The 27,724-nt window shown below is 38.9% G+C and overlaps 1 protein-coding gene across 1 annotated transcript in view; it reads right to left on the bottom strand.

Moving 5' to 3' along the window:
- The window catches only part of CUBN (cubilin), a 143,119-nt gene that overhangs the window by 111,897 nt on the left and 3,498 nt on the right, over positions 1–27,724 (bottom strand). Inside the window, exons 6-22 of the mRNA XM_062494545.1 lie at positions 27,493–27,596; positions 23,799–23,925; positions 22,172–22,340; positions 21,306–21,437; positions 20,027–20,122; positions 19,351–19,472; positions 17,018–17,204; positions 15,203–15,321; positions 13,544–13,775; positions 12,045–12,226; positions 11,091–11,253; positions 10,713–10,903; positions 6,824–6,980; positions 5,897–6,075; positions 5,239–5,401; positions 4,770–4,986; positions 3,631–3,761 (exon numbers count right to left, since the gene is read on the bottom strand). Of these exons, the coding sequence (XP_062350529.1) occupies positions 3,631–3,761; positions 4,770–4,986; positions 5,239–5,401; positions 5,897–6,075; positions 6,824–6,980; positions 10,713–10,903; positions 11,091–11,253; positions 12,045–12,226; positions 13,544–13,775; positions 15,203–15,321; positions 17,018–17,204; positions 19,351–19,472; positions 20,027–20,122; positions 21,306–21,437; positions 22,172–22,340; positions 23,799–23,925; positions 27,493–27,596 (2,671 nt within the window). The remainder of the gene's footprint in view (positions 1–3,630; positions 3,762–4,769; positions 4,987–5,238; positions 5,402–5,896; positions 6,076–6,823; positions 6,981–10,712; positions 10,904–11,090; positions 11,254–12,044; positions 12,227–13,543; positions 13,776–15,202; positions 15,322–17,017; positions 17,205–19,350; positions 19,473–20,026; positions 20,123–21,305; positions 21,438–22,171; positions 22,341–23,798; positions 23,926–27,492; positions 27,597–27,724) is intronic.

Below are 27,724 nucleotides of genomic sequence, written 5' to 3'. Positions count from 1 at the left end.
TAACTTTTCCCAGAGGAAAGACTGATGTGAAGCATCTCTAAAGAAATAAACAAATTTTAAAAGCCCCAAACAAACAGAATACCAACCAACAAACCAAGCAAACACACCACCAAAACCAGATGAATTCCCACTGTGAAGAAGTTGAGGGGAAAAAAATAGCACTGATTCCAGTACTATTCGTATGGGAAAACTGTGGCCTGTATCTATCAAAAGGCTGCACAAAAGTTTCAGGAAAGACTAAACTCTTAGAGTTTATAGATATTATACTGTAAAAATATAGATATTTTTACATGGGTTATTTGTGATGTGGTCAGCCAAAATTGGCAGAAGACAACCCTAAAACCTACCACAACACTAACATGGCTTTTGTGATGAGTACATTCACATGTTTGGTAGAGACCTGGACTCTCTGAAATAAATCAAAATATTACCTTGTGTTCCATGTGTCTTTCCCTTTTAAATGACAAAAGGATGGCAAAGAACTAAGAATCCAAGGTACTTAGAGCTGAAGTGGGCAATACACATTTTAAAATGAGTGTCCTGTGGACATGTCTGACTGAAGGATTTCCATCTGCATTGCTGCTACATGAGCTATTCACAGCTACTAGCTGGCAGACTGCTAAAACAATTGTTTTCACGTTATGGACCATGGCCATGGCTGCATCTTGTGGCATTTATTTATTTTTTTATATTGAGAGGAAATATAGCTTTGCCTTTTATTCTTTTCAGGCTACTTTTTAAGTATTTAATACATCACAGATAAGCCATGCTAACAAAAACATTGTTTAGCAAGATGCATGGGGAAGATCAGTTTCATTTTGCATTAGAAAAAGTTCACTCGTACATATACTTCTTTTTTTAACTCCAGTTTATTTGGCAGGGAGAGGAGGGACAATCTTGTCCATGTTTTCAATAGTTCATTCTCTCTGAAATAACTCCAGGCAAAAGACTATTGAAATGTGTAATATGAAACAGAACATCTTTGACAAGTTCTGATAGTGGTTATGCTCTAGCTGGCTAAGAAAACACAAGTGAAAAATATGAAGAATTCTTATTGCACAAGAAACATTATTAGAACCATATTTTCTTTAGCACAAAAAAAATCTAAATTAGCAGCAGATGTAAAGAAAAAAAAAAATCATAGTTTTAGCATATCTCTCAGACATTATTATACTTAGCAATTTGCTACCTTAGTGTAACTGGATATACATGAGCTGAAGATCAGACCTAAACATCTCACAGTGGGAAAACTAAACTTTATATGACTGCAGGGAAGTAAAGAGTTGCTTTTCACAGCAAAATCCCTATACACATATATGCTTGCCTTCTCTCAGGCCATAGAAATTTCAAAATCACTTTTTCTCAATAAAAAATTAATTTTAGCTCTCTGGTATTTATGAAAACTTTATGGTACTGCAATGCTTGTAATGGACCAAAAGAAACAAATCTTAAAAAAACCCCAGATCATAGTTTTAGCCTCTCTAAGTTTATTACTCTCAATTTCAGTAGCTATCTCCCACTTTGCCATATTTTTGCAAGCTGTAGTGGTTGAAATTAAAAAGCATTTATTCTAGAGATCATTCCAAGAGTGAGAATAAATTGAGAGTTGGTGCAGAATGGCTGAAGAGTAGTGAAGATATTTATGTTCATTATGGGAAAAGAAAATCCTAGGTGTTATACAGAGCTTGGATTAAGATATCACATAGCACTCATTTCATGTAAACATATTATATAGTTGCTAAAAGCACTGAAGAGACAGCAGATGTGCATTTTTAAGGCATTGTTTGAAAACATTCCAGGGACAGCATTGATGTAGTTGGAACTCCACAGGACACATATTGCAGTGCTTTGGATGAAAGATGAGAAAAGCCAATCACCATGGTGGTGGTAAGGGGGGGATACAGAAGAGAGGAAGCAGAACTGGGAAACTGGACAGCACTGAAATTACTAACAGACCCACAGAAACAGATATGGTTACAACAGAGACAGAAATACAGAATAATATTGAGTAAAGAATACTTTAATCTTGATGGATTCTGAGAAAAGTTGCTATAAGAATATTGAGGAAGGAGTCAATCCACCCATGAAATAGTAATCTGAGGTGAGTTAAAAGGAAAAATTATCACATTAAAAAGCAACAATGATGTTTACAGAAGGTTTAGTTTGCAGTTGCAAACAAAGGCTATAAAAAGACTTTATAAGGATGATAATTTCACAATTTCTCACTAGTAAGAATTCAGATTTCAAACTACAGAGTTTTCCTGGAAAGATTTTTAAAAGTAGAACTTGGGGTTTTTCGCCTACTACTTTCTAAGAAGTAGACATTTCCTCCTTGAAATAATTCTCATTAAAACTTTATTGTTTCTACTGGCTTTTTGGTTTCAATGCGAGATAACTCAAATATAAATGAAGACAGCTGAGGAAATGGTTTCTCTGGATTTGTAAGTTATCTGGTAGTGAATAAAACCACAGTAGCAAAATCTGTACTGGTCCTGCCTACACACATGCTTGAGAGATAAAAAAAATAGCCAATTTTCCCAAGATGTTACCAAGAAAGCAGTTAGGAATTAGAGAATTTGCTGCTTTTAAACAGGTTGAACAAACTCAGAAATTAGGAAAATTAAAGAAACTAAGTGCACACAATGAACAGCCATTGGTTTATGGCTGCATAGATGAGCACTATGAATTTCTAGTATTCATCTAACAAACCTCTTGCGGTCTGCACTCACACACAGAAATCACACAGAACTGGTTAGCGATGGATAACAAACATCCCAGCTACAAATACATTCTCATTTTTCACTTTTTTTTTTTCCTTTATGCCACTCTGCCTCTTCTGTTATTTCTGCTAGGTAGACCCTGTCCCTCTACCTTCCATGGCACTAAGTGCCATGTCCACTTGTTTCTTGAACACATCCAGGGATGGTGACTCTCCCTGAACATTCCAATGTTTAACCACCCTTTCTGTGAAAAGAATTTCTCCTAATGTGCAAAAGAGAAGAGAACAGAGAAAATGAGCAGTCATTCTTCCTTTATCTCAATAATGTAACTTTTGGCCCTTTAGAAAATACTTAAAGAAGGGATTTAATGCATAACAGGAGCCTTGAACTCTGGTGGAGACAGAAATGTTGCATTCTGTTGTGATGAAAAAAATTGCTCGTTCTTTCAGGTTATTTTGCTGCTTTATTGAATTTCATCCTAATTGACCTTTCTCTACCCACCAACAATATTGAACCTTACAGAAACTAAATTAATTTTTTATGGCACTCAAAAGTCTCCCATTCAAGTAAGTTGTCCATGATCACTAAGTTTCCTAGATCACACATATTCAGCTCAGAATGGACAAAGAAAATTCAGTTAAATACTTTTCCTAAATAATTCACTCAGTTCTGCCACGTCAGCTCTTACTGATTTCTTAAAGACAGCAACAATGTTGCTCACAGAAATTGCTTTCCGCTTTCCTAGGGAGTAAAAAGCTTTTGAATAAAGCTGAATGAATAAGAAGGAGTAGAAGAGGCACCAGGAAGTCTTCTGGCAACACAGAAAATAATGTTTCTGTTTCTTGTAGTGGTTATTTACAGTGACAGCTGAAAACATTTAATTTGCATAATGAACAGGCTGACATATTACCTTTGGATGCATCCAGGGAGATATAATTAGCTGAGAAGCCCTCAGTTGCAACACTGTGATCTGTCACGAAGGACAATGTCATCATATTGCCACCACTAGTGAGAGATGGTGGAATTGATCTTCCACAGTATCTGCAGCAAAAAGATACCCCAAATTGAATAGCAGTACTTTATAAAGCATCTGCATCACTGGAAGAGAATTCAGCTTTCCTGTGAAGTTTGAATAGCTACACAATTCTTTTCCTTTGGATGATACAGATCCCAGGCATACACACTGTATCGTGGGTCTAAACAGCACACTACATGTACAGGGGTACAAATCTAAAACATGGCAAAATCAGAGAAGAAACTCTGACTTGCATCAAGTGGTCAAATTCTTATTGAATTTATACTGTCCAGTACCTACAACATTCTCTGTTCTTTTGTAGGAGTCAGAGTGGCTAGCCAAACACTAAGATTGCAAAACACTCTTCATTATGAGAGTCATTTGCTCCTTACTTTCCAAAATACTGCCATGTCAGCCAACTATTTTACAGTCTATAGCTGCAGCTGGATGCTGTTCCCAAGTAATTCAAATGTTCTTGAATTCTAGGGCAGCAAGAAAACCTTGTATATACACCAATTAGAGAAGTGGAAGAAAAGAAAATATTCTTCCCTAAGATAAAATCATATTTCAGAAGAAAACAAAAGCTAAATCCCATAAAATGGAGGTTGTGGTCTAGTTTTTGTGGATATCGAAAGGTACAGCCTTTTAAGTAACCTTTCTTTCACTTCTGCAAGTCTTTAAAATTCTGTCTTTTCTGGGCAGAGTTATATTAATACTTTTAAATTTCTTTTCCATAAATCAAAATGTTGATGGAGTGGGACAAAGCTAGCTATTGAAATCTGTCCTTAAAAGAGCTATCCTCTTGACACAACTTAGTTTCTCCCAATATATTATTTATTAAATGTGCTTCTCATTCCATTGTCAAGTAGCAAGCTTTCTTTGCTATCCTAGCAGAGAAATTGCTGCTATTATTTATGTGATGAAGAGAAACTAATCTATTCACAAAACTTAAAGAAGAAAATTGAATGTCAAGACCTACAGAACACTGCTCACTTCACAGTTATACAGGTCTGCAGGCTAATGGACATATTTACCTTCCCAATTTTTGCAGAGTGCTGTTGTCATATATTTCAAGATAATCCTTTCTGCAACCATAATCAAATGCCAAGTTAAATGAAGTGAATGTCAGACGGATAAAGTAGCCAGGTTGAACATTGATAATCCAAGTACAGTTAATCCCATGTGGGTACACATCTGGATAACCAGGACTTGCAATTGTTCCTGATGGTCCAGTTAGAGTCCCTCCACACACTGCAGAGATTCAAAACATCAAGTTAAATGATATGTTTATTAAAAAAAAACTAGTTAGACACTTATGAAATTGGTTACTTTTCTTTCTGAAATTTCATAGTCTTTCTTCCTTGATGCATACTACACAGTAACTGATTAAGAATTTATCTCTCATCACACCATTCTAAAAATTGATTGCCAATTGTTTTTAGTTAGTGGGAAAATTCGGAAAGTCCCAACACACTACACAGAAAACAGCAAAAGAGTCCTTACCTGTATCTAATGGCCAGTACTGAGCTCTGAAGCCAAGGTTGGTAAGTGAGGAAGCTCTGAATTTGATATAGAGATTGTTCCGAGTGGATTGCACTCTAGAAGGTACAGCTGTACCACAGTATTTCTCCAAAACAGGAGAGTCTCTGTTGTTCCCATCTCTGACCTGAAGAACAGTGTATTCAAAATATCCTATAGAAATTTCTATTACATTCAAGTATTAAGCATAAAGTAATTCATAAGAACCATTTAAAAGAGATCCTTAGGAAGCCATCCCTACTCTTTCTTCAGTGTGGTTTCTACTACAGGCACATAAAATACAACCTTATGCCTATCAGAGAAGCAGTATCCCATAAAAAGGTATGTCAAATGAAGAAAAGATGAGATCTTACACCCTCAGCAGTAAATGTCACATAAACCTCCCAAACCATACTTATCTTTTTTTAAAAACCTGATAGTTGTCTCTGATTATCAAAACAGTCATAACATGTTTGGAGAGCCAAGAAAAACTTTGGGATCCCATTATGAACCTGGAAAAGCTTTTGTGACTGTTGGAAGGAGTGCTCGCCTGTCAAGAACATCTGCTTTGGTGGAGACGAGTATTAGAAGGAACTTGCAGACACATATCTGCTATTTATAGTACATGTGCATTGTTCTTTACCTCGATGTAGTCTGAATCACATGTAGTTGTATTTCGAATGTCAAAGTCGGTAAAGTTAAGAATCACCACTTTGGTAGCTGGCTGGGAGATGATCCACTCACAGGTCTTTGGATGAGGGGACATCCTGGGGTAATAAGGTGAATGGATTGTGCCTGCTCCAGACAAGGAACCTCCACAGGCTGCCAAGAGACACCAAGAATCACTACTTTTGATGAATGATTTCAAGGAATGTATCATAACTATGTATGATATGTATCAAGTATCAATACAAAATTAGAATAAAACCAACCCTAAACCCTAACCTATCATATTACAGCAACTACTACAGATCACTCAAGTGAACACATTTAATAGAAAAAAAATACTGTAGGTATAGCATAAGCGTGTTTGTACAGAAGACCAAACTGTGCCCATGAAAACGAATGGATTTGACTAATTTGTTTCACAGACAGGCTTGTTGGTGCTTAAGAATTTTAAGACAGGTAAAATGAAAGTAAAAAGACTTGGGTAGAATTGAAACGATAACATCTTTGGTATGCAAGTATACATCACTACTAGCATATCACAGAATCATTAGTATCATATAGAATAATCTGAGTTGGAAGGAACCTGCAAGAATCATCATGTCCAATCCTAAATTAATGGCCCATATGAGGATCAAACCCATAGTCTGGATGTTATTAGCACCACGCTGTAACCATCTGAGGTAATCTCAAGGTCAGAAGCAACAAAGGGCATTTTCAAGCATGCTAGGAGTGCCTACAGCAAACCTACTGCAGACATATTTTTAAATAAATAAATATACTCTGTTCTGTTCTTTCTTTTGAAGTTTGCATTTAACCTATTTTATGAATAATATATCATGGAAATGACAGAAAGAGTCAAATTACAGGTAAATTCACTGTGCAAATGACCAGTTCTTCTTACCAACTTGATAAATAGCCCTGAAGCTAGTTCTTTGCACAGAAGCATCAGACTTGAATTTTATCCAGAGACTATTGGTGGTAGAAGTGATTGCAGACATGAGTGTATTATTACAGATTTTTCTAATAAGAGGAGACATCTCACTGTCACCATCTCGAACCTAGGCATCAAAAAGAGGAAAGAAAATGTTAGATTATAAAAGTGTTGGGATCTGATATCCAGATAAAATTATAATCTCCCAAGAGCTGCTACATAACAAAATGAATAACTGTTTTATGTGTTTATGAGAGGGGCAAGAAGATGTCACAGCATCTGGCACAAGCAACAGGACTTATGAGAGCTAAAAGGAACAATCAGATGATCAGCAACACCAACACATGCTGCTGTACAGGACATTAGGGTGAAATGATCTTCTCTATGAACCACAGTTTTAACACTATTTGGGCCTATGTTTCTAAAAGTGACACCTTTAGTATGAAAGAGACAGGTAGGGCGCTCACTGATGATAGCTGTGAATTTTTTGCCAGCACTAAAATCTGCTGGGGATAAAAATTATATTTTTGAGTTTCTTGCTCTGGCCATGAAGTTTCTAGTGATTTTTCAATGGCACTTCTTCAGAACAATCATCTGTCCCATCACACCAATACATCAATGCAGGGAGACAGCTCACTGATAGGAGATGCAGCTCCAAGTCCCTAAAGCAGTAGAGAGGCATGCAGACATCTTTTCACTTTAACTGAAGGGTTCAATGCATGATAATGGCAATGAGGCATTATCAGGAAATCCAGCTTTTACCTTCTGCGCTGCCTTTTTACTGACTCTGTCAATTTGCTAATCAAAGGAGAAATGCATCTTATATATTTTCCCTAAAGTTGATTATAAATGCTGATTATCAAGGGGAGTAGATGGGAAAGAGGTATTTGTACCTCACAACTTCAAACCCTGAATCCATACTCCTTGAGTAAGAAAGAATAGCAACATCCAGGGATCCAGGCAGAGCCCTGGTATATCTCTGAGCTGCCCATCTCATTTAAAGTGGGCAACAACAACCTGACATCCAAAAGACAGGTCCTCTGCCCTCTGCCCAAGCAAAAAAAAATACAATTTTTGTCCCAAAGATTCTCCCAAAACCAAAATGCTTATCTGCTGTAAAAATGGTTGTAGTTAATGTAAGTAGAACTGCTTTTATTTTAAAAATGCATCTATATGCTGACAAAGCCAAAAAATCATTCCAGTGAACTCACTGGCAAAGCAGGGACATCCACCTTTCAGGTCCCCTCTCATGACCAATTATTTCTTCCTCAGCTCTGTTCATCCATGAGCTGGGAGAGAAGGTAAGGAGCCCTGGTGAACAGGCAGTGGCTGGCCTGCTTGCCCAGCTTTGCAGTCTCAAGGTGTTGAGATGGCATTCTGACTAACAGATACTTCCAATTTCCCTGGAATTTGAGTTCAAGGTGACAGAATTATTCTGGATTTACAGCAGAGCAGCTGACATCAGAATTTGTGCCAAATTATTTAGTAAATCTTTGGAAAACAGTGAAAACTTCCAGAACAGTAATTCACAGGAGTTTATATATTTTTCTTGAGCTGATTCTCCTTGAATTTTTTGTTTATATAGTTCAGTGAATAAATATAACAGGTTCTCTAAACCACGTTTGTGAGTGATGTCTCCTATTGCCAGTTAGAAGGATGGCATGGAAAAGGGCTACTTTGGCTAGCATCTTACCCCTATATCACCATGTCACAGCCTTTCTCAAATAAGCTTCATTGTTTCTGTTTTCTTATTGCAGATGCCTTCCTTAGTAAGATCAGAAAATATCCCTCCCTGAGCAAGTGCTGTGAGCTATGTCTGGTCCCTGTGGAAAGTCTACAGATTTCCAGGTATAGCCAGGAAATGGAATAGTCTGCACCTTTCTGAAGTGACAGGAGTTGTTGGAGAGTGACTTTTAAAGTAACTTAAACACCCAAAAGTTATCTACCTAGATGAACAAGTGGGACAGTATTTTACAAAAGCACATGTGAAAAAAATCAGGCCTTAATAACAGAGCACAGTACTTTGGTTTTACTGACTGTCCCAGCCAGAAAATGTCGGTCCAGTTTCTCTGGGCTGAGGCACAGAAGCAAGAAGAGGAGGGCAGAAGCACATGGAAAATGAAGGGCTTGTGGCTGACCAGCAAACAGTGAGGTAAATGCCTTGCTGAACTAATACAAACCGATGGTGTTCAACAGAAATGGTTTTGTTTCTCTGGCTGCTCTGAATTTAGCTGCTGTTTTGCCAGCAATTAGGCAAGAGGAGTAGCAGGCCAAACAAACAAAAGCTGTCTGTTTTCATTAAACACACTTCCCCTCTCATTTCAGAAACTAATTACAACTTCATTCCAACCTAGGCCTTTGAATTACAGGAGGAGAAAAGGGAACGTCAACACAATAACATCTTTTAAAAATAGACCAACAGCATAGAGCTCACAGGTGCCTGTTCTTCACTGGTCAAGAAAAGATTAAATACAAAACCAAACCTGTGCTGCTACTGAGCTGCATAGCTGGCAGTGCTGGACCCCGCTCTGCAGCACCTTCGCAAACCAACCACTGACTGTGCCCAGTTTGTTTTCCTTCTGCTTAGCTCTCACAGCACAGGCACAGTTCTATACAGGTACAGTTTTATACAGGCACAATTTATACAGGCAGTGGTACCCAGCAGCCAGCCCAGGTGGGATGAGGTGTGTATGAGTGTACAGAGAAATACAGGCTGGGTACAGCAGCAGAGGCACTGAGACGTGGCAAGTTGGGGCACGACGCAGGGGCAGAGAACAGGGATGCTGTGATAGGACATGGGGTACGGGCCATCAACACAGAGAGCTTGTCATGCTCTGAGGGCACCACCACGACTCATTGGGGCAACCTTGCCTCCAGCAGGGCCCCACACCCTGCCACTGCCCAGGACCCACGTCAGCACTGCACCAAACCCTGCCCGCACCCAGCTCAAGGGGCAGCTGGACAAAACTGGGCTTAGGGACAACAAAGAAAATTAAAACATGGTATCTCACGTACTTAAAAGGCAACCTACAGCTGTAAATTTGTATGTAACACAACACTGCAAACCAATGAAGAGAGAGCTAGGAGTAAAAGCAAAAAGTAAAAGCCACCTCAAGGGGATTATACTAAGTACTGACATTAGTACTGCATTATTATTACATATTCCATATAGAAACATTCTAACTGTACCATTTTGTTTTCTTTGACAATTAGATTTAGACTAATAACAATTCTTGAATTAGACTTGTAAGATTTCAGTTATGGCAACAATAAACTCCCAGCTTGACATATGTATATAGAATCATTGAGGTTGGAAAGGACCTCTAAATCTTAAGAGTTCAACTATAAACCGAGCTTGGCCAAGCCCACCACTAAATCATGTCCTAAGTGCCACTTCTACACATCTTGTAAGTACCTCCACGAATGGTAATTCAACCACTTCCCTGGGAACGGGTGTATAAATATTTATATGGTGTGTTTCCTTTTAGTGTCATAACAACATCCTCCAAAAAACACTTTGACTCCAGAAAATGCTGCACAGCAACTATGGCATTAATTCTATTTTTCTTGCAGTTGCCATTCATTCACCAAATGTCCAAATGCCTCCTTAATCATGTACAGACTATTCAGAGTCAGTGTTAAGATAAACTGATTTTCTCATTCTCTTATCTTTGCCTTACTCCAAATGCACCATCTTGCTCTTTCAGCCCCTGTGACTTTTGGACTCTAGTAAATTTGTATACTTAGTTGTTTGATTAACACCTATTTCTGCAGTGGCCCTTGGGACAGAAATTATACAGGCTCTTGTACACACATGCAATTAAACTTTCAAACAATATCAATTGATTAAGAGAATCACCTCTATATAGTTTGCTGAACAGCCACTATGAGTCTCCAGCTCCATATGGGTGAAGTTGAGGAAAATTTTTTCATCCTGTGGCTGTCGGATAATGTAGATACATTGTCGGCTGTTGATGTAAGGGTTAGGCCAGAAAGGAGATGTGATAACACCTTCACTCTCTGTGAAATTTCCTCCACAACTTGGATCTGCTATATTAAGGAAAAAAAAAAACATGGTACAGTAACTCCTTTTGAGGCTGCCTCTGTACAATGGCTGCAAATCAAAAAGAATTATTACATTATTAAAGAGCAAGTGTTAATTACATCCATTCATGTGTTGTTGTCTCTATCTTGAGAATGTAACAGACCAACATTTAATCCTGAGTGTTTTACTTACCAGGAGATGTTGTATAGACAATATGGAAGCCTTTATCAGTAACTAAGTCATCAGAGTGAAAGTGAATAAATGCATATGGACCAGTGGTTTGGAGTGGGGGTGGAGATCCAGTGCTACAGTATTTACCAAGGACAGGGTCTTGTGGAAGAAGACCATCTCGAATCTAGACAGAATGACAGATCAACATTTAGGATTATCATATGTGTGCCAGTTGTGAACAGTACCAACACTCCTTAAGTTATCTCAGAGACCCCAGAGGTATTGTGGATGGTGGGTGAAAGGAAAGCTTATAGGAAGTTTCCTCCAAACACAGAGGAACCAAGAAAAGGATCCACCAGCATAGCAGTGATGCTGCTGCCAGGAGTCATCAAGGGTTTTGTGAAAGCAAAAGAAGGTATCAGATCTACTTTTGAACAGTTCACTTGAAATCATGCTCTGCACTGCACACAACATGCTATTCCAAACTGGTTTCTTATTTCCATGAAAAGGTATTGGTGAATTCTGTAAACATTAAGTCACACTTGACAAAAAGCCCTAACTCATACATCAAGTCGTGGATGGCTGTGTGAGCTAGGATATGAATCTATTACTCTAGGATCCCTTTCCTGGATAGCATCCCATAGGCCCATGGATTCTCTGTGGGTTGACATTTGACAAAGAGTTTGGAGACTGAACTTTGTAAGAAAGTGAAAGCTTCCCATCAAGTATGTGATGTGAATCCCATTCTTTTTGTCACAGGACTTCCACCAACTTCAGTGGAACAGGTTCTCATCCCTTTTCTATCTGACAGTCTCTGTGCATGGATGGCTGGAATATGTAAATTAAAAGAAGAATTTCAACCCAGGATTAAATTTTCAAACAGTCCCCTTCTGTACATAAAAAAAAGTTTAGAAATATCTTGCTTTGCAATAACATATCCACAAAACATTTTCATAATTCATAATTATGCTTTACCTCTAAATAGTCATAATTGCAGTTTTCATGGTGTTCCAGGCTCAGTGTGCCAAAAGCAAATGTGATGAGGAGGCCAGGACTGGTTGAGATGGTCCAGAAACAATTTCTGTTTACAGGATAGTTACCAGGATAACCTGGAGAGCTTATTGAGCCGTAAGTACCTCTCAGCTCACCACCACATTCTAACAGAAAGAGACATGGAACAACAGGGTCTTTATCACTGCACGTCAGGTCAGAAGATGAATTGACTTGTAGTGTCAAAAACAGCTACCACTTTGGGGTCAGAATAAATTTAAAAAACAAAGCCAAAGCCAAACAAATCAGTGAGTTCCTTCTTTCTTTAAATTTTGCAGTTAATTCTGCAAATCAATTTTAAAAGGAGAACTCCAAACATTTCCTGCTTTGCACACTAAAAGATTCTTACCCAGTTATGATGAATATGCCTTAAGAAGAATAATCAGAAGCACTGTGTTTGGACTGGATTTACAAAATTAATCTGAATTTCTGTACTTTGTAAATAGTCTCCATTTTTTTATCCTATCACAAGACTATTTCCATTTAAAAAAAAGGAAAATTTAATTACAAATAAGGCAGTTTTATATGCCTGTAATAAAATAACGCCAGTGCAACAGTTGGGAATGGGAGGGGTACATTATGTGTTATACCTCAGGAATAGCTAGTTTCATCTCATCTATACTGCTTTCTTTGCTTCTTTTTTTTTTTTGCTATTTTTTTTCCTCCAAAATATCTGCTTTCACTTTTCAGTACTCATAATTGTCAATCAGTAATTATCAATCTACTAATGACAATTGAAACAAAAAAAACCACCAAAAATCATATTAAAAGTATTTCAAGAAATATTTCTAGAAATAGGAGATGGTATTTTTTTACTCTATGGTCCATTCAAGTTGCAACCCAATACACTATTTTGTTTCTGGACAACACACAGAGCACTGAAGTGACCTTAATGTTATGTGAGATGATTTGAAGTTTTTCTCTGGAAATGCATTGCCATACCATCTGGAACAATGACCCAATTAGCATTATTCAGGTAGAAATGTACAGTAAATCATACTAAAACCCTCACATATTCCTTAAAATCCAATTCCCTACAACCTATCACATTTGGAACATTTAGGTTGTTGTAAACTGTCAGTGGCAAACCAAACCATTAATTTACTTGCTTGAAGTACTAGATAACTACTCTTTTCTGTGAGAAAAGAGAGCTGACTAAGTGAATGGCATTCCCAGAAACACAGGCTCTTTGGGGGATTCCTCATAGGAAGTATAAAGCAGCCTTAAAAGCCAGCAGAAAGCTATTCATGCAGAGGCTTAGAGCTAGAGTTTGAAAATATCTTCAAGTGACATATACATCTACATTTCAGCCTCACTCCCTTGAAAAATACTGTCCTGCTGCTCCTACTGTTTCAGAATCAAAGGAAATAAGTAATTCATTTTACTCCAAAGCCATAAAGATGCTTGGCATTTCATCAACTTACCAGGATCCTGAGATTCCCAATGAACAGTAAAACCTCCAGTAATGGTGTGGTTTGAATATAACCAAAAATACAGAGAGTTGTGGGAACTGGAAAACTCTGCAGGACCTGGGAAGCCGCAGTATTTTCCTAGCATGTGCATTGATGCTGAAGGCCCATCATGGATTTGAAGGAACTCAGAGTTACACTCATTACTTGACTCCAGTTGGAAGGATGGGAAAGTAACATGCAGAATCTAATAGAAGTGAGAAAACAAGAAATCTCTTTTTTCCATCTGCTGAGACACTATCTATGCAGAAACTTTATAGGGCAGATATATGCATTCATGCAAATGTGAGAATCTACAAGCTTTAGAGACATTATGTCATTTCCTCAAATGTTCCAGGATAGAAAAGAATATTAAAGAATCTTAACAGTCTAAAGGAAAGAGAGAAGATAGACAGAGAGATAAAAATTTAGTCAGTGAAGTTTTCTGGAAAGAGCATTATTTCCATAAACTAATAATTGAGACCATTTGCCTGTGTATGTTATATGTGTAAATTTCAAGCCATGTGAAAAGCTTGAAACACAGCATAAAATACCTTATTCCAGATTTGCCTAGGTAGTATTTTTATCAGATAATTAGCATTTTTCACCCTTGCTATGGTTGAAAGTGTTGTAATGGGAATTAAAACATTCAATGATCTTGTTTTGTACATATAAAATCAGCATCTCTAAAGCCCATTCTGGATGCTTAGTGACATGGACAGCTTTAAATTTGTTCAGATTCTTCACTGAGGTGCTGTAATATGCTCTGCTGAAGACAGCAGTGGCTCTCAGGCTTAAGGCTGAGGACATGTCACATACATATATGTACGTAATTCTTTAAAAACCACTGTTAAGCTCTAGTTTATAAAATTACTTAATTCATTCTGCAAAATGCCAAAAATAAATTTAGATATCAAGTAAGAAATTTCATGCTAAATTATGGAGTAGCATATTTTGTAGTTGTTATTTATAACACAAGTGGAATTGTTAGTTGCAGATCAGAACCAGAATATACATGTGTGTGCAACATTTAAAAATTAATCCTTAAAAAAATATCAAATGCTGTTATTACACAAAGCTGTTGACAATATGAATGAAGCATTCTACATTTCTGCACTCGGAGATCAGAAACATGAAATTTTTTGGGGATCACAGAATCACGGATTAGTGTGAGCTGGAAGGGACCCAGAAGGATCATCGAGTCAAACCCTTAAGTGAAGAGTTGGCCCATGTGGGGATGAAACCTGCAGCCTTGGTGTCGCTAGCACCAGGCTCCGACCAAGTCACTTATCTCAGGAGCCACCTGTGGGGCCCATCTGAGCAGAGCTTTTCTCATGCAGCTATTCACAGATCACATCCTAAAGCAATGTAGAACAGTTCCCTTCTGCAGCTGGAGGCCAGTTAATAAACTCTAACCCGCAGCTGCTTAGGAAAAGCCTGGAAAAACGAACCCAAGCAAATCCTTAGGTTAAGGAGCCTGAAGGCTTGTAAGGATCTAACATTTATTCTTTTGAAAAACTATGTATTCTGAGGGGATTGGATCACAACATAGGAACATACATAGCATCATGTTTGCTCTGATAAGCTGAGGGATCCTACAGACTGAGGGTTTCTTTAAGCTGAACTCCATTTTACCTTGTTGGGATTAGTTTCAATAACCCAAGCACAGCTGACCCCACTGCTGTACCACTGGCTGTTTGGGTTGTTAGGGTAACTGAAAGTCCCCCTCAAGCCTGAGAGGTATCCTCCACAAACTGCAAAAAGAAGGACAAAATTAAACAGATTTTGTGCTATTGCTGTACGGACTAAAACAAAACCTAACTTTTTTTTTTTTTGCATAGCTGTTTTTCTTAAACGTTTAAAACAATATTGAAAAATATGTCTATAAAAGGATCATTAGGACTTCCTCTCAAGTGGAATGACATCCCCAAAAAAATGCAAATTCCCTGAAAGAAAAATAGGAATTGGAAAAAGAACAAAGAATGTCAGTTGGAACATGTGGACACTGACAAAAGATATTGATTCTGTCTCATGAGAGTGTCCATAAGCTGCTTTTCTTCTAGAAGGATACCTCCAGATTGAATCTCCAAATTTTCCCTTCAATGAAGTAACATTAGGTATTTTGAAGTTAACATGGTGTAAAATTGTCTTTCTCAATAGTGGTACATGATAGAGGTTATCCTCAAGAGGTTTTATTGTTCTGTTTATTCTTTTTGGTTAGATTTCTGGGCCTTATAATCCCTCATGATATATCATGGTCTCTTCTCTCACTGAACCATTCAATGCATGGGAACTGAGAATCCCAAACAGCTGCAGAAAGATACGTCTGTAAAGCAGCCAAAATACAATGCACATACAGCTACACTGTGCACCAAGAACCTTCAGTTTAACATTGAATTGATTCTAATGAAATAGCCAATTCTTACCAAGCTGTTTTTCTTTTAAGAAGTGGTAGATGTCATATAATTTTATTTGAAATGTCTGTCTAAAACATCTCACCTTCTCTCAACCAGATTCAAAATTATCATGCAAGCAAATACATTATTTTTCATTGATTAGAAACTAAAAGAACAGGTGGTACAGTATGATTCCTTACTGCATAAAAATTGGTTTTCTATCCTTTCATTATGAATGGTTAAAAATAAAAATTTTTCCCCTGTGGACTTAATAGTAAAACATTACTAGTTAGATACTTCAGGAAAATAGAACAAAAAAACCTAAAATAGTTCTAAAATAGAGCAAATTTTACAGGGGATCAGTGGAAATTTTACATTCTGTATTACATTAAAATGTAATTCACTTTCTTCTTATTAATCTACAATAAAAATTAGTCACTTCTGTTGTCACAGGGACACTGGGCTCACTGGAATGCTATCTTGACTTTGTTTAATTAAAATGAATGGCAAAAAAAGTTCTCAAACAAACAGAAGAAATTATATTAGGAGGAAAAGGGGGAACCTTGCAGTCAGTATAAAACAGAGAGCCCCCATTTTCATGCCTAACATTTCTTTTATTAAATTTCTGTTTAAAAACCTTTTCTGGCTTTTCCTCTTGACTAAAAACATCGGAACCTTTTGGCTTCATAACAGATGAAATAATATGCACAAAAGAGAAACATCAATATATTCTCTTGTTCTCCTTATACTGGATCCTCTTTCCCAACCAGCTTTCCAGACCACTTTCTCAGGAACAGAGATCTGATTCTAGGATGTTCTGGCATCTAGCCAAGGCCAGTGGGCCTGCAGATCAACTTCACTGTTGTGTTCCTACTGCTGAACAAATCAGCTATAAACAAAGCTCATGGAAAACTGATTTGGAGGCAATTTGGGTGCGGACCTCTAAGCCACCAACCCCAGTGTTTTTCACATCATAACTCAGTTCTTATTCACATGTCAATCCCATGCAGCAAGCATCCCATTTCCCAGGAGGGGGAGGAGGTTCTGGCTGTACCTTGCTGGGCAGTCTGGCACTGTGGTCCTGTCCAGGCACTGGTGCACTCGCAGGAGTAGCCATTGACCCCGTCGGTGCAGGTTCCCCCATTCTGACACGGGTTGCTGATACATTCATCAATGTTCTCTGTACAATTACGGCCTGTCCAGCCAGCATCACACAGGCAGAAATAGCCAGAGATCATTGCCTACAGATATAAACAAATCAAATAAACTATGAGCATGAATCTCCTGAAGAAATAAATGGAGTCAGCAGAAAGACTGATGTTTACACTTCTTTTATGAGGAGATATTGGAGTAAAGAAATAAAACCTTTGAATTTTTTTGGCCTTGATGGTCACTGGTGAATACCAAAATAAACATAAAGCCTAATTAGATTATCAATCTCTTTGTTTTTTTTCTATTAAGTTACTTCTTAGTGGGACTTTTAAAATTATTTTCTTAAAAAACAAAACCCTTTTAGCCATTCAGAAAACTGCTTGCTTGGTTTTGGAATGACCACACTAGAATCAAGTCCATCATATTACCTAAACCTTATAAATAGCAAGGCAAGAAAACTGGTTTATAACTAATTTCTCTTAAAGCCTTTCTCCGGGAAGTCTGCACTGCAGTTATTTCGGCTGTTAACTTTCATTTTCCTCCTGAGGAATGTTAAAGGGGAACAATTTCATCACCTTTTCAGCTTTATTCCTTATTCTGTATGTTTCTTTTCTGTTGTTGCAACCTGTACTTCTCCATATAATCAAGTCTTTACATATCTATAACTGTTTTAATTTCATATGTTCTCTTACCTTATATCTCTTGTTTTATCAACACAATCTTTTAAGGTAAAGCAGAACTTGTTTCCAGGTACAGACTACAATCCCATAATTGATGATATACAATCAGTGTATTGCATTCTCTATTTGCTTTTCCATTATCTGTTCATGTCCTCTGTGTCCCAAAGAGATTTTCAGTATGATGGAAAAAGGTTTTGATGTGTATTTAGGGCTCTGAATGCTGTTTTAAAAGGTGTTTTTTTGATCTGCATTGCCTGAAAATTAATATTACATTCCCTCTGTCATTATGCTGGCCAAATATAGCTCTGCTGTTTCTCTATTTTGTTAGATGCTTCTGTAGTTCCATTATTTAAATATCTGTGTTATTATCTTCAGGTACTAGTTTGCAACCATGATTGCCTATTGTTGTATGTTAGGATATATTTAGGGGAAGATGTCATATCTTTTAATAGATTGACTAAAATGAACTAAATAGTCAGAAAAAGTAAATAAGATCTGGGCACAAAAAGTCCTATAAATATCTTTAAATATGACTGAATACACAGTAAATACCTACAGAATAGAGAACAAGGAATGCTGGTAAGGAGTGGAGTATAAGTGAGAGGACTGTCACATTTCACACAGAAAATGGAAAAAGCAAAAGGGAATAAGCCACAGAATCATGGAAACATTTAGCTTGGAAAAGACCCTTCCGTTCATCAAATCCAGCTGTTAACTTAATACCACTAAATCCATATCTTATGTCTCATTTTCCCTGTGTCTCCAGGGACAACCAAAAGGAGGATACCTGCAGCCTAATGGGGATAAATGTAAAAAGACTCTACTGGAACAAAAAATTAGCATTTGTGAATATTTTGGCAAAATCACCACTGTAAATATCCTCCACAACAAAATCCCCAGGTCTGCAGCATGAACTTTCCATGGCAATGTACACCTCACTAAGGAAGCCAAAAAAGCCTTCACAGGGTCCATGAAGACAAACTAAAAATTCACTGTGCATAAGAATGAATTCCTACCACCAATCAGTTTAGGTCCAAAAGACTTGGTTACCATCTGTGCAACCAAATCCTTTGAAACACCCTTTCCATGTTCATATAAACAGACTGAGACTCCAGGAGTGCTCTCACAAGATCAGACTAGGAACTCATAACTAACTCTGCTGAATATTAGCAGTCTGAAGGTCAGCAGAGGTACCGGCTCTGCTATCATGGGTAATTCCTCCATGATCCAGGGTGGTAAATTACTTTCCTGTGTTACAAAGAACAGCTCTTTCCCATCAGCACGAGCATTCCATTGGCTAGTGTGGGCTCCCAAACACAATTTCTCAGGCCATTAGTGCCAAGGTTGCTACCTCTACTTCACATACAAAGAAATGGCTTGTGTGGTCTGAAACTCACTTTGCTGTCTTCAGGTATATCCTTTGATCTTGCAATCCCCTTTGAGTTTGCCTCATTCCCAGTAGTATGTCTGCACTCAGCCTGCAGTCTCAGCAAGTCTCCCTGACTTGTTACAACTACACAGTGTTGTCACTAGGTGTGAGGAGCCCAGCACTCACCAAACACTGCCCATTTGCACAAGGGTTTTGCAGGTGACAGATATCACTGAGAGGAGAGCACCCGCTCGGCCCATATCCACTTCCAGTGTACCCAGATGTGCAGGAACAAAATGCCATGGGCCCTTGGGAGATAAGACATAGAACATAATTCTGTTACAATGACAATACCATTGTCTGTAAATGTCCTTGACATTTTGAAGCAGAGTTTTAATATAATTCTAACTTACTTGATCTTTTGAAAACCTTGCCTGGTTCTCTGGTCACACCAGTGCCCAATTTGACCATAGAAAGAGCCCTAGTGTTGTTCTGCTATGGGTACCTGAGAGTCCAAGGTCACCTTCCTGGGAAGTGGTGGGGTAGTTGAAGGGTATTTATGGGAAGAGGAATAGTAAAAGCAGCTGTATAATTTCAAAATGCATTAAAGAGAAATGGTGAATGTCTCCACAGTTTTAGGATAAAGTCTTTTGGTGGAGCCTAAATCTACTCCTGTCAGTGTTTGTGAGAAATTCTGCTGGCTTTAGCTAACCTGCCTGTAAAATACTTTGTGTGAGGCAAAACTGACTGTGGTGAAGGGGCTGCAACCTAGATATGTTGCTATAAAGTGGATTTGTCCTAGCCAGGTCCTCCTTGAGATTCACACTCATATTACCTTACAGTCTTTAAGAAAACATCGTACCTGGAGCTGCGGTACAAGTAGCCAAAGGATGGCACCCTCCATTATTTATTGAGCAGATATCAACCTGGGTACATGTTTGTCCATCTCCCTCATAACCTGTTCAGAAGTAAATCTCAGTTAGTCTGTAACAAACTATTTGATTGATAATTGACAGTAAAACATTCAACTGGTGAGCAAAACACTAACTCTTGGTGTAAAACCATAGTCTTCTGCAGTTAAAATAAAAGAATTGAGATAGCTGCTGAAGTAAAACCTGGCATATTTATTGTGGCTCCTTAACTGTAGGGATGGATTCTGACTGTAAATAAATCTTTCCATAGTTGCAGAAAAAAAGACATATTAGTGTATGCCAAATACAGCTAAAGTCAGTGAGCCCATAGAAGCCCAAGTCTCTCAGCTACTATGCATTGCCCCTCCTACACATCTGTACCCAGTCAGTCCTAACCACATCCACACTTTTTCCTCCTGCACACCAGAGCAGCCACTGGATCTCAAACACAACACCCAGGTCCTCTGGTTCAGGAGGACCAAAGTTCTGCAGCATAACTCCTTATGGCCAGAGCTGACATCATTAAAACTTTCTGATGCCATATTTCCAGCACGGTGATATCCCTTCAGCACTCAGTAACTGGGAGTCTTCACTATCTGCAGTGTATTGCCACTTAAATAGCAATTAAAAAGTCAATTAGAAAGACCTTTTCCTGCTATATTTCTAGTATTGATACCATAAATTCCAGAAAGCATTTTAAATCATAAACCATAAATTATAAAGACCAAAGTTGCAACTTCAACTGCTTGAGCTGTACTGTGGTGGAAACACTGCCTCAGACAGAATTCAGAGAGTGGCAATTATTAAGGCTTTTTTTTACTGCAGACAATACAGCCTATGATTTATGGCACACAGGATACTCCTTCAGTTAATACAGACAATGAAATTACTACCATAATTATGCAATCTTTGTTTCCCATTAATGATCTTGTAAAGGAAGTACTTCACCAAATCAAGGCTATAACACTGAAACAGATACCTAGTACAAGAGAAACACATTCAGAGGATCATCTTTAGAGGCATACCCTATACAAAGTTCATTAATAGCTGGAGCAGTTTGAATATACTTGGATTCTGCAGTATGTATTACAGTATTGTTTATGTGTTATTTCTTTCTATAAAACAAATTTTAAGCTTCTTAAATCTACCCCAAAACAGGCTCAAATGTGTTGAATCTTCATATTTTAAGCCCTTCCTTCCATAGTGTTATCAACAAGAAATCCATTTTACCTGGTGGACAGAGCCCACAGCGGAATGATCCAGCTGTGTTGATACATTGGACCATTGGTACTGTTGAGCAGCCTCCATTATTACTTGCACATTCATCAATGTCTTGGCAAGTGTAGCCATTTCCTTGCCAGCCTAAAAAGCAGCACAGAAAAACATCAGAAAAAAATGCCTGGCCTTTTTTGGTTTCTTCTTTGACCAATTCTTTTCATAGAGTACAAATTAATTGCACTTCATTAGCACAAGAGTAGACCTCTCTGTGTCATAACTTACTAAAATTGATACTGGTCTGAAAACTAGGTTTCAAACACAAAACAGTGGAGATGTGTGAATAAGAATGTTTAATTTTAACGTTATTCTGGATCTTTGAGATTCAAACACACTTCTGTCTAAAGGGGATGCAATTTTGGTCTAGTGCATGTGTGTACATTTTGCAGCAAAGCTTCAATGCAACTTCACTTAAATACTTTAAAAACTTCTCCCATACACACCACCTGCCCAGCTCATGAAGAGTAATCATAGGTTATATGTTCTGAGGGAACAATCAGGTTTTTATATTGCCTTAGGGAAGGAAACACACAGATATGGAAGTACTGCAAACCTCTTATGTGAAGGTAATAGGCCAAGATGGACATGAAGGTACCTGTGGACATGAGACCTATTTAGGTGCTCAGTTTAGGATGAGATAAATCATGCATAACACTCCACTGCCTGTGTTACCTATATAAAACAAAACCTGCATTTATTCCCCAGAACACCGACATTTCTTGGAGTTACTCTCATCTGCATCCTATGTCTGTGTTTATGATCCACGGGCAGTAGCACCTCTGCCACCCCATCCAACCTGAGAGCACGGAAGGACAAAATACCTGTGGGACAGGGACCACATGTGTAGGAGCCTGGAGTGTTGTGGCACTGCACAGGTGGATGCTGTGAACACGGAGGATTTGGGAGGCTGCATTCATCTATATCAGCGCTGCAGGCAGGGCTGCCAGGAGGGGACATCCAGCCAGCCTCACAGATACAGTGGTACTTGGGCTGCCACAGGAAACATCACGTTGAATATGCAAGACATTTACAGCAGTCAAGAAAAAGGAAGAAGGAGTTAATTTCATAAAATTACTTGCAAACTACAGCAAGAAAGATTTCAGAGCATTACACGGCTTGCATGTTTTGTTTTGTAAGTTGTTTCAGTCATTTTCTCAGTCTGTTTCTTCCTCTGAATTTACTTATTCAGATTATGGAAGCAACTCAGGCTCATTCATTATGTTCATAAAAGAAATCTGTTATTTACCCCAAAGCTCCCAGAGAAAATGAGATCAATTATGAGCTGTACATAAACATAATTAAAAGTCATCAACTTGCTTTTTAACCAGGGCAAAGAGATCAGTGTAAGCAACCTGAAATAATTTTGGCTGTTTTCTTTTAATCAAATTATTCAGTAGTCTATGCAATGTGCAGCACTGACATTAAATTGCAAATACATGTTTTCTTTTAGGAAAACAGTTTCCTCTCTAGTAAACTTTACTAATAGCCAGATTTCAGCATTTATCTAGCTTTGGTCCAATTAAAGCTAATGGGAGCTTTATTGTTGATTGTCACAGGAGCAGACAGGGTTAAGCCAACACTGAACCCTTTTGAAAAGCTTTCTCAACAAAAAAGTGGGCAGAAAATAAGTGATGAGTTGCAAAACTTTTAAAAATTGCACAAAGAAATTATTTTATAGCAAAGCATAAAAAATATGTGCTGTGACTGGAATGGGCATATAGGAATATTAAATATAGGAGTATTAAGGAGCACAAGCTTGGCTGGTGGTTTTGGAGGGCTGCTCTGACTGGAAAGAGCCAAAGCTGGTCCATCTGTCCCTTTGGAGTGAACACCCTGTACCCATATTCTGGCCCAAATGGAATGAGCTGGCTTGCTCAAGAAGAGCACTCAAGTGTGTGCTAGCATCCATCCAGTGCAAATGCTTGGAAAGATTGGACCTGGAATCAGACACCACATCCAGCTGACACTGAGGAGCACCAAAGATGAGCAGCAGCCACTCAATCACCGTGCAACCCTGGCAGCTTCCAGGCCCCTGGCATTAATGTTCCACTGGTATGACTTTTCCCAGGAAAAATAAGATTAATGATGTTTGTCCTTCTTAAGCATTTAAGCAGCAAAATATTCTAGCAACTTAATTAACCCAAAATAATGAACAGTAACAATATTCTTTTTCAAATAAGACTTGAACTTATAAGAAACATATTCCCAAGCTCCCTATGGATGTAGTAGTAGATTTAATACTGTGACAAATACCTCTAACAAGACGTAAGACATTTTTGATTTTTTTTCTGCCACCTTTGGTACAACAGAGAGGCTATAATGTTGTATTAGTGGTCTTTCTTCTTGTTTTTCAGCAGCAGTTCATGCTAGGCACTTTTGTCATGCTCAGCAGCATTTGTTGCTTATTCGTGCTGTGCTGTATGATGAAGTTTATAAATTGCTCCTTACCCTGTTGGGCTGATCCCTTTCTTCATCTACACAGAAGCCATGCTCACAGAGCATCTCAGATCCTTCCTGGCAGTCATCAAACTTCAAGGCACAGTGAGGCCCATAGGTTTCTGGAGTACAGGAGCAGCTAATAGTGAAAGGGGAAAGAAACATCAAAATTTTGTCATTGTACCACTGTTAAAGATTGTTCATTGCCATTCTCCACTTTATAGGGTGTTCCTTATAAAATATATCTATTTACCTATACTGACAATCCTGCTAATAATCATGCAGAGAGGCAAATCTCCTGCTTAGCAGAGACTCAAGAATCATTTGAGACTTGTGTATATTAATGACTGTCTGGCCCTATGAAAGAATCTGCAGCCTTTTGTTATGTCCATAAGCACAAATCCAGAAAAAGGAAAGTCTAACATAAGACTTAAACAGAACATGAATGTGGAAACCCCCACTTCCGTCACAGAGCACCTAAACTTCCTTTTTCAGTTATGACCATCATATGATGCCAGGTGCCTAAAACCCTACCTTCTAGCAATATGCAGAAATGCCATGTCTGGCCTGCCCTAGAGAGTGGGGTGCTTTCATCCCCCCAGCACAACAATGGCAGCTGCTGTCTCAGCAGCACCTCACCTCTCAGGGATGTGTGATGGGCAAGAGGTGGCATTTGGGGTTGGTGGGGTGGGCAGAACAAAGTAGTGGAAAGCTGCCACATGCATCACATTGTTATTTATAGGGCAGAGCTTGGTTACAGCGTTATACGTGTGGTGGAACTGAAACTGGGAACTTCTAAGCCATTGGATAATGTTTCCCTTTTCTCTGGCTCTTTATTTCCACATAGACAAAATGTGAGGCTCTGAAATACAATTGAGAGAAGTATAAATGTACAGAAATTCTCCTATCAGATCACTAGCTTCTTAATAAAATGACAGCGAGACTCTCATTTGGATTCAAGTTATATGCTGCAGCTTGCAGACATATGGCAGGTACACACCCTTCTTGGATTGCTTTTAAAATGGCTAAAGAAAAATGCTCTGTAAAAGCATTTCTCTGCAGAATTGGAATCAGGGTATTCTGGTGCAGCTGACCTGGACCTTGGAGCAATTTATATAAAATAAGCTGCTGCTGTCCCTTCCTTCCACTGTGTCACATGCTCAGCTGAAATAGCAGTTTGATAAGCCAATTGCAGGTAACTAAACAGTGCACCCAGGACAAGCAACCCACATGAACTCAGGCTTCAAAAACCCACAACAGCTTAATGCTTAACTGCAGTCTGCAGTGCAAGACAGCATGCTCATTACTGTAAGAGACAGCAAGCAGAACAACACCTTCCCATCACCACAGCAGCTCAGCCTGGGCAAGCACAGCAGCAGCAGGTCAGGGAACCAGATGACTTTTGTCTGTCTAAAGTACACTCAGATCTTCTTGTTCAGCTTCAAAGGACACAACAAGGCAATCTGACCATCTCCAAAGAAGGAGAACAATGGCACTGTCTCCTGTCTACTCTGGCAAAGATCTGCTACCGTCTGAAGTTTCTCAGAGAAAAGCTTCAAGAAGTAGGTCACACTGCAAGGCACTTCAGCCAAATTGTGATGCACTGCTGCTTGGCACTGCCATGGTTCTCTCACATGACTCATGGCACATTGTGATGAGGCCCCAGTTATTTTGGTTGTGACACAGAAGTCTGATAGACATGGGGACTTTCACTGCCTTTCATCCAACTGATACAATGCCCTCATAAGATTCTGTCTGAGGAAGGTGTTTCTGGATACCTGCTCTTTTTCATCTTAGTTCAGCTTTCCTGAGTTACAGGAAAAGCATGCAGATAAAGAATATGAACATGGGGTGAAGACTACATTATTTTCCATTTCATGTATCGAATCCAGTACTTCCCATCATGTGGTATTATTTCTGCAGGCTATGGAAAGTCAGATATTACCCTTCTCTTTCCCTGCAGTCCACAATGGTGTATATAACTATGCCACAGCATTAGTGGGGTGACCTGGGTTGTTGAGCACCAGAAAGTTTAGCAGTAATATCCTCATAGCTGCTGAAAGGAGATGTCATGCTCTGCCTGGGGATGGATCTAGAATTTGGGGAGCACTTAGAAATAAGTAGGACAATATGCGAAGGGAGATTAAAGATAGTACAATGGACTTGGGGAAAGCACTATGTAATAATTCTGAGTGATGCAAAAGCAGTAATATTAAGGTTTCAATGACTTATAAAGATGTCTTAGTTCATTTCATGAAGCACTGATTCAGCAAGTACCAAGCAGGAAAGAAACTGGGGAATCGTGACTGTACCAACACAATGACAACACTTGTGAGAACAGCAGACTTTAAACCTTAATGTAGTGACACACCTGTACCTCCCTTAGAGCAATAAGAAACAAATTTAAAGCCAGATTGCTTTGTGTGTTCTTTCCTTGGCAAATATCTGTTGCAGACAAGCTAGAAACATCCTTTAAAATTAACGTAAAGCTTACAGGCAGCATCATGCACCAGTGACACCTCAACAGACTCTGCTAATGCTGAAGCATGAGAAGCACTACAGGAGAACTTCCTCTTTTTGAAGTTCATCCAAGAACTGACTAAGCACTATAAGCCAGTGTTACATCAAGCAAATATTTGTGGGGGCTGAGATTTCCATACTGAAGCAGGAAACAAAATGCTTTGCAGAAAGCTGTGGCATGCTCTTCAGCATGCTTGCTCCCATTGCACAGGGATAGCTTTGTATTATACGTGAAAGTTATTTATTTACTAGATTATTTGACATTTTGGAGAATGAGACACAAAATGTTCAGGCTGGCTTGCCCTTTAAGCAAAGTATGTTTCCTAAGGAGCTGGGCACAGCTAGAGAAGAATATGATCCAGAAGCCTCATGTGGGGCCCAGCACACAGGCAGCCCAGGCACCCCCTTGGTCAGATGGCTGCACACAGCACTTCTCCCTTTCTGCCTGGCAGCACTGTGCATTCCCTGCTCTGCTGCTGTGCTGCCTCAGCAGTGCCTGTGTTTTTGGAGGGGATGAAGGCATTTCACAGAACTGTTTCTGATTTCACAGAATATTCTGAGTGGGAAGGAACCCACAAGGATCATTAAGTCCAAGCCTTAGTGAATGGCCTCCATGGGGATTGCGCCCATGATCCTGGTGTAATTAGCACCCTGCTCTGACCAAATGAGTGTGCTGGGAATGCCAGTGATCAAGGGTGACTACCTCTATCTCCTCACTCCCTTTGATCTCAAGGGTAGGTGATAGGAGGGATGGTAACATGGCTGTGCTCTGTGGGCAAGGTGCTGAATGCTGGTTACAGACCAGCATGAGCCTCTCACTGCCACAGCTACATCCCAGTGTGCAGGAAATTTCCATTAAAGCAGCTGCACCTACAACAGGGGGCTGGATCCCTGGAGCCAGTCTTCAGTTTGCAGCCTTCTCCCCTGGCATGGCTGTGTGATGTATCTGGCTCCTGCTGCTCTTCTTGTGTCAAAGCAGAAAATTACTTTGGAGGTCTTTCTGTGTGTGCAGTGGGCTCAGTGTACAGTACAGTAAGGATTTTATATGTTCCCAGACTGCAAGGGGTTATAGTGCACAGACATTATACAGACTTATTTCTAGAACTTGTACTGCAGGTATGATATGGGGTACAAAAATAACAGAGCATTCTACATGGGATATTTGTGTCTAGTTTTGAGAAGTTACCTGTAGCTGCCTGGTGTGTTCACACAAGTGGCTCCATTCTGGCACCCTAATGCTGTTCCAGCAAAAATCTGGCATTCATTAACATCCACTGAGCACAGGGGGCCCTAAAATGAAATGGAAAACCAATTTATTTTCCAAATAACTAAGAAATGAAGCAAACCATGGGCCCAATGTTTAATACTGTTTTCAAAGATATACAAACCATGGGATGTTATCAACACAGCTTCCCTTA

Source organism: Cinclus cinclus, chromosome 1 (assembly GCF_963662255.1).
Source record: "Cinclus cinclus chromosome 1, bCinCin1.1, whole genome shotgun sequence".
NCBI classification, from domain to species: domain Eukaryota; kingdom Metazoa; phylum Chordata; class Aves; order Passeriformes; family Cinclidae; genus Cinclus; species Cinclus cinclus.
Note: the sequence above shows the minus strand (reverse complement) of the source record. Positions and strands in the feature narration are given on the sequence as shown.